General features: G+C 47.0%; 4 protein-coding genes across 4 annotated transcripts in view; 2 read left to right on the top strand and 2 right to left on the bottom strand.

Moving 5' to 3' along the window:
• Positions 1-63, bottom strand: part of hrmA — a 1,892-nt gene extending 1,829 nt beyond the window's left edge. The window contains exon 1 of the mRNA XM_073690344.1: positions 4-63. The gene's annotated coding sequence lies outside the window, so the exon portion shown is untranslated. The remainder of the gene's footprint in view (positions 1-3) is intronic.
• Positions 64-525: 462 nt separating this feature from the next.
• Positions 526-927, top strand: BDV59DRAFT_203523 (uncharacterized protein; the record flags this gene model as incomplete). The annotated part of the gene is made up of 3 exons (XM_073694285.1): positions 526-657; positions 718-746; positions 798-927. The coding sequence occupies 3 exons, from the start codon at positions 526-528 to the stop codon at positions 925-927; spliced, it is 291 nt and encodes a 96-aa protein (XP_073546081.1).
• Positions 928-1,071: 144 nt separating this feature from the next.
• BDV59DRAFT_66716 (putative protein kinase) lies at positions 1,072-3,000 on the top strand. The gene is made up of 5 exons (XM_073696885.1): positions 1,072-1,635; positions 1,691-2,013; positions 2,066-2,373; positions 2,435-2,597; positions 2,654-3,000. Exons 1-5 carry the CDS (start codon positions 1,388-1,390, stop codon positions 2,827-2,829), a joined length of 1,218 nt encoding a protein of 405 aa, XP_073546080.1. The 5' UTR covers positions 1,072-1,387; the 3' UTR covers positions 2,830-3,000.
• A 96-nt stretch (positions 3,001-3,096) lies between these two features.
• On the bottom strand, positions 3,097-5,974 carry BDV59DRAFT_66820 (uncharacterized protein). Its single transcript, XM_073696886.1, has 5 exons — positions 5,624-5,974; positions 5,348-5,561; positions 4,668-5,284; positions 4,259-4,617; positions 3,097-4,205 (listed from the first exon to the last, which is right to left on the bottom strand). Exons 1-5 carry the CDS (start codon positions 5,800-5,802, stop codon positions 3,235-3,237), a joined length of 2,340 nt encoding a protein of 779 aa, XP_073546079.1. The 5' UTR covers positions 5,803-5,974; the 3' UTR covers positions 3,097-3,234.
• Positions 5,975-6,317: the final 343 nt, after the last annotated feature.

The raw sequence follows: 6,317 nt of genomic DNA, 5'->3' as shown, positions 1-6,317 counted from the left end.
GGCAGTAGAGGGCAGTAGAGGGCAGTAGAGGGCAGTAGAGGGCAGTAGAGGGCAGTAGAGGGCGGTAGAGAGGGGAAAAACGGGTTTAAATGCCATAGGATTTACTGGACGGTGGGGGCAGCATCTGATGGGACATGTTGGTTGGCTAATGATGCATGAGAAGGCAGAATTCCAGGCTAACACATGACTATTTGTGGCGCTAAAGATGCGCGCCATCACTCATTTCCCACGATCCCCAAGATCCCTGCTAATTGACAATGGCGATACGACCAATGGGCCTCCTCGGTCAGATGATGGGATATTTGGCCTGTTTCAGCATCGTTTATAATACTAACGAGGCCATCTACGCTCAGTCGCTTCACATACACGCCCAATTACTTAAAGGAAGCAATCTTCCGCGATGAAGAAGAGAGTGGTACAACCATCGACCATTCTATCTCCCCCGTGCAAGTGATACTGATCCCTTAAGCGATCACACTGCTCTACGTTTTATCTCTCCCGGAACATTCATTCATTCCAATCAATATGTCGTCCATAACTAAGCGCTTCTACACTATCGTCGGCAACGTCACGTTGGAGCACGTAAAACAACAAAATAAAAATGGTGCGAAGTGGGTAGCAAGCATCGATAAGGTTGCAAAAGCGGAAGAGTCATCTGTAAGAAAGTCCCATATCACATTATGAGAATATAAATTTGTAATTAATTTGTCGTTAAAGGATCCAAAGTTCAAGAAACTTAAAATCAAGTAGGTCATACGACGTGGGACTCATTCGACTTGCTCACTCTTTTCATCTAGGGGGGCCCTGGCGCATAAATCGCACAAGGACCCGTCTGATCAACAGGAAGTGATCTCTCTACAATTTTTGGAGGAAAACGAGCAACGTATCAGGAGCAAGCACGTACATGAGGACGGAACCAGCAAATAGGCATGTTGGATAAGAGTGCCCTACTAGTAGTGTGTGAGGGATGATCATCAGTATACCTAGTTCAGAGCTGTTATCAAGAAGGACAAATCACATCTACGTACCTAGATATATTAGCAGATCGCTTCGAACTTGAATTAGAGAGAGGACACCTTTCTTCCACTACATAGTGGTGTACATACGCTATTTTTTTTGGAGCCTAAACACCGCAGTTTCAGTGGCTCCGCTTTGCATGTGGACCGGCCCCATTTTAGAGCACGTGATCATTCACACTTCGTAGGGGTATAAGGTGTGGAGAGTGCGCGGGAGACCTCCAGTTTACTTATTCTTCAGCAGCTTTACACATCTCCACTCGACTTTAGTTTGTCCTCAAACAATCAACCAACGCGTTATTTCACTTTCATTGTCTAGTGAGTAAGCGCCTTAGGGCACACTCGAGATTCTTTATTCCTTAAAGGTGGCTATGATGAAATCATTCATTCGGCTCGGCCGATTTCTTCGACGGTCGCCGTCTCCCCCAAGAACGCTCAATTCCTCTAAGTTCCCGGTCTTAGATTCTGCAATTAAGATCGAGGAAGAAAGAATGCCGGCGTATGATCGGGGACTTTACTACCCCGTAAAGCTTGGTGATATTTTTCTTGCCAGATACCAAGTGATCAGCAAACTGGGGTTCGGAGCAAATTCGACAGTGTGGTTTTGTCGTGACCTTCGGTAATTGTGGTCCGTTTTACTCAGACTTTGGAGATGGGGCTAACTTCCTTGGCAGACAGCATCGGTATATAGCATTGAAAATCTTCATCAGCAGTTCCAGGGAGAATCGGGAGGTGCGCGTGCTTGAGCACCTTTCAAAAATAAAATCCGATCATCCCGGCAGCGGTCTCGTCCGCAAGATGATAGAGAAATTCGAGGTCACAGGACCTAGTGGCATCCATCAGTGCATTGTCTACGAACCCCTATTGACTAGCCTTCTCCATTTTCAAGCAACGTTGGATCCAAAAAGCCTCCCTGAGGACTTGCTGAAGGGGGCACTGCAGCAACTATTACTGTCTCTTGACTTTTTACACTCAGAGGCACACGTAATACACACTGGTTTGGAACTCCCAGAAGACAATTGTTTACAAATGGCTAATATCATGTCTAGATATTCAAGCAAAAAACATTATTATCAGTGCTAAGGACGATTCAATTTTCCATGAATGGGATGATAACGAGACTACTGACCCGAGCCCTCGAAAAGCCAAGGATAACTACACTATCTACCAATCTCACCCGTTTCGTCGTAAGAAGGGATGGAGTGGTTTCGGAATGCCAATCCTTTCAGATTTTGGGGAGGCCCGTATCGGGGAGGTACACGATGGATTAGTCCAGCCTGACATCTATCGCGCTCCTGAGGTGATTCTTGGGATGAGCTGGACAGCGAAAGTCGATATATGGAATGTTGGAGTGCTGGTAGGCTAATAGAACCCAACCAACCTTTCCATCACTACGTGGGCTGACTAAGGAGTTAAAGATCTGGGATCTCTTTGAGGATCATCATCTATTTGATGGTAGGGGCCCAGATGGTTGTCATTCTGATGCACAACTTCTCGCCGAAATGATAGCAATGCTTGGCCCCCCACCAGCTAAGTTTCTTCGCAATTCTTCCCTCAGTCAGAAGTACTGGGACATATCAGGTGATGTTACATTACCGGAAGGTCCAGTTTTATTCTCCGACTAATTTCACAACTAGGTCGATGGAAAGCGTCCGAAGAAATCCCACAGATCTCATTGGAGGATTCCGAAGAGTATCTAGAGGGTGCGAACAAAAGAATGTTTATGCAGTTCATTAGGAAGATGCTTCGATGGGACCCAGATGAGAGACAGAGCGCTCGTGAGCTTTTGACAGACCCTTGGTTGAACAATTAACAGTATATTATGCTTCCCCTCAGTTTCTCTTTTTTTGGATGGCAATACCACTGAGTGTAATTTTAGAACCCGGAAAATCTGACCGGGCAGTATGCCGATTGATTGTGTTCGCACTGATGCAATCCTCATATCGCCACCAATCTCTCCCCTTCAACCTTAACTGATTTCTGTATCGCGATCATCCAGGCAAGCGAAATCTCGGAGAACACATGCATATGGCTTACCAGAAGTACACCGCAGAGGTTAGAAACATCTCATTCCTCTGGAACTTTCAATCCAAGTTCCTAGTGTATTCCTACTGTGCTTCCTAATCTATTCCAAACGAATAAAACTGTCCAGATCTATCCAAGGCCAAATATTTCCACATAGCTTATAACGGAAGAATTTACGAACATTGGACTAACGTTAAGGGCGAAGTCTGATCCCATGAATTGTCTGAGTATGGTTCTTGAAATGAGGCACACTCGAAGGTATGAATGTGACATTTCGGATCCCACATATTCCACAACAGCGCGTGCCGTTCTCAAATGCTGCGAGCTCGTGCTGATGAATATTTTCGACATGATCCCACAGTTTATTGATTTTACTCTTCCGTTTTACACGGTCAGTGGGAGGTAGGCGGGTGTCTGAGAGGCAGAATGGGCATTGCAACGGGTCGTATTTCTCAGGAATGGATTCGCTGGGTGGAGGATTGGTCGACTGGGGTTCTGTTGTGATAACGGCTTGCCTCCCTCGACGTGGGCTTTCCTTCCGGTCCTGCCATCGGACCATGAGTCGTATATACTTCAGTCGTCGAAGATGGGCCTCCTCATCTGTTTTGGCAGGCGTCGAATAACATAGCAGATCCACCAGCTCCCTGCGCTCGGGGATCTGGTAGGTCCGAGCCAAGCGAGGCGGTGTTTTGTTCGCATTGCAATGCTGGTTCTCGTATTGTTGATTAAATATGTCCGTATCAGTATTCCGAAAGTGCCTTCGGCGGTTCTTCTCCTTCGCCTCCTCCCGAAGCCTTGTAAGCAGGCTATTAAGCTCAGCATCTGCTTGCTTCTTCCGTTCACCGATTTCGCTTCCCGCAGCCTCCTTCAGGGACTTATAGCCATGGCTATGGACTTCCGCGGTTAATGCGCGACAGATTTTTCGGAGGCGACGAACCTCAGGATTCCTGGATATTCTCTGAGCTTGGGCGTCGGTCAGTCCGATAGGAGCGGTATGGTCCGCAAGCAACGTCGCCGATCTGAGCTCACGCTGAACGACCTCATTTGATGGCCGTTTGTGGAATGCTGCAGCCGTATCGAAATCGACTATTTCATTAAGATAATATTTCACGGCATTAGATTCGTGATCGGCAACTTGGTCACGGACTGAGGACGGCGCGTTATCTACTCGGTATTGCCGTTAGCTATAGAGCTTGAGTAGTTGAAAGGAGCCTTACTATTAATCGCATTAATTCCACCACGCCGAAACACCTTTTGCGTTAGGTTATGTTTCTGGCCGTTTAGCACTCCAATCCGTTTGATATATCGACTCCATGTTCTCGACTTTAGGGGTTGCTCGTCGGAGGTTCTGTAGCCCTCCGGCGTATCCTCGGGCTCCCGAAAGATTGGTATATCTAACTTCTCCCTCTTGATCTTCAGTTGGATACCCTTTCGGTGAGAAGGAATCGGTGCTGTATAGATATGTGACTCGTCCTTGATAGTAGCAACGAATATATCATCATGTATAGCAAGTGATAGGAGTTGCGACAATAGATCGAATATCGGATTATCCTCGTGTTCGATTACAAATCTCTTTCTAGAAATAAGTAAGTATGTGGTACCATAGTACGGGACTCCCTGACTTACATCCGAGGCTTCCTATCTTCCCCTTTTGTATGTAGAAGTGTCACTATGGCGGCGAGGATATGGCGGTGTCCAGGGACTGGGTTACGGACGATATAGAACTCAACATGTCTCCAAAGAATAGTGCCAGTCGTCTCATCCCCGTTAAGGTACCCGTCATCTGTGACACTAGAACAGTCTGACTGGTCATTACTGCTCTCCGTATCCATTTCCGAGTCGGTATACGCACTGTCGTCGGATTTTGAACCTCCCTCCTCACAGTCGTCGCTTTGCACGCCAGCGTCATATCCTGAATCACATGGGACCTCCTCACAGGAAGCTAGAGGCAGGGGTAGAGCTGCTATACTCTTGGCCGGCGAGTCAGGAGGAGGTAATAGGCTGCCATCTGCCTGCAGTCGAACAGAATGCCTCGTATCAAAAAGGGATACAGCTCGACAGGCAGAAATGCTAGACAGGTTAAGGCCCACTAAAGGGTAAAGACGTTGTTTTTCGTCCGCAAATACTGAATCACAGTGCACAAGATGCGACACAAGGAACTCTAGAAGATCCTCCGATGCTGCTGTCGGCTTTGGCAGCGGATGCTTGCGTAAACCCATATTCGAACTGACAACGTTCATATACTAGAAATCGCCGTTAGATCCTGTGGTCTTCGTAAGTGTGCTCGCCTGGAGAATGTCACTTACACTGAGGCAATCTTTCTTCATGTCTGTATTCATCTCCCGGTGGTTCTTCAGGAAAAAGAGTCTCTTCAAGGTTCTCCAGTAGTTGGCGAGCGCGCTATGAGCTTTAATAGATCCTTTGAAGTTCTTTTCAATCCAATCGAACCAAGATTTCACATCGGCTGAAGTCATACGTTCGAGAAGATCGTCTGGATCAAGATGTGCCTCTGAGCAAAACCTATTGATGATAAACATCAGTGATCTGATGACCGAGCTATATATTGACATGTTTCGCACTACCTCACCCATTTCCCTCTCACCGATGCCGCAGAGATATTGGTATTTGGCGAGTATTTGGGTAGTGTTGGCCCACTTTCGAGGTGCAGTTTCCGCCGCTGAGCATAATACAGGTATGACTTGCGGCCATGGCTGTCCATCTGTGAAACATGCTTTCTTCGTGGGAGACCAGAGTATGTCATTGCGCGAAGGCAAGCAGACCTATTAATGGGATACAGGGAAAGGAAACGGAAAAATGCAGCTGGAAAATATCCATGGGTAGAAGGTCACGGTTATTTATGTCCATCAGAAAGGTCGCTCGCCGATGAAGCAGTACTTTCGGGGACAATCTTCACCCCAGTGGGCATACTCATGCGACGGCAGCACAGTAGACCTCGCTGAGCCACCTCAGCAATGTTGATGTTGGGAGGACCCGCTTTCTGGTGGGTCCTGGCTTGGCTGTATCGCCGTTACGACGCCGCTGGTGTAAGCTTGATGCTGTAAAGCAGCGTGCAGGTATTTCCATTTAAGGTTTAGCTTCCGGGGCCAGGGCATCCGAAATTGGCGTCAGGAATAGCCGTTTCTGGCCACTCCGGCACCCAAAGGTACATTCTATATGTAATAAAGGCTAAGAAAATAGACCTATTCTATAACCTATATATACTATATCTAGAAACTCTCAATTCTATAAAAATATACAACCTTTATAAAGAAAATA

Source organism: Aspergillus ambiguus (assembly GCF_047715705.1).
Source record: "Aspergillus ambiguus strain CBS 117.58 unplaced genomic scaffold BDV59scaffold_25, whole genome shotgun sequence".
NCBI lineage: Eukaryota > Fungi > Ascomycota > Eurotiomycetes > Eurotiales > Aspergillaceae > Aspergillus > Aspergillus ambiguus.
The sequence above is the reverse complement of the archived record's forward strand: the minus strand, read 5'-3'. Positions and strand labels throughout refer to the sequence as shown.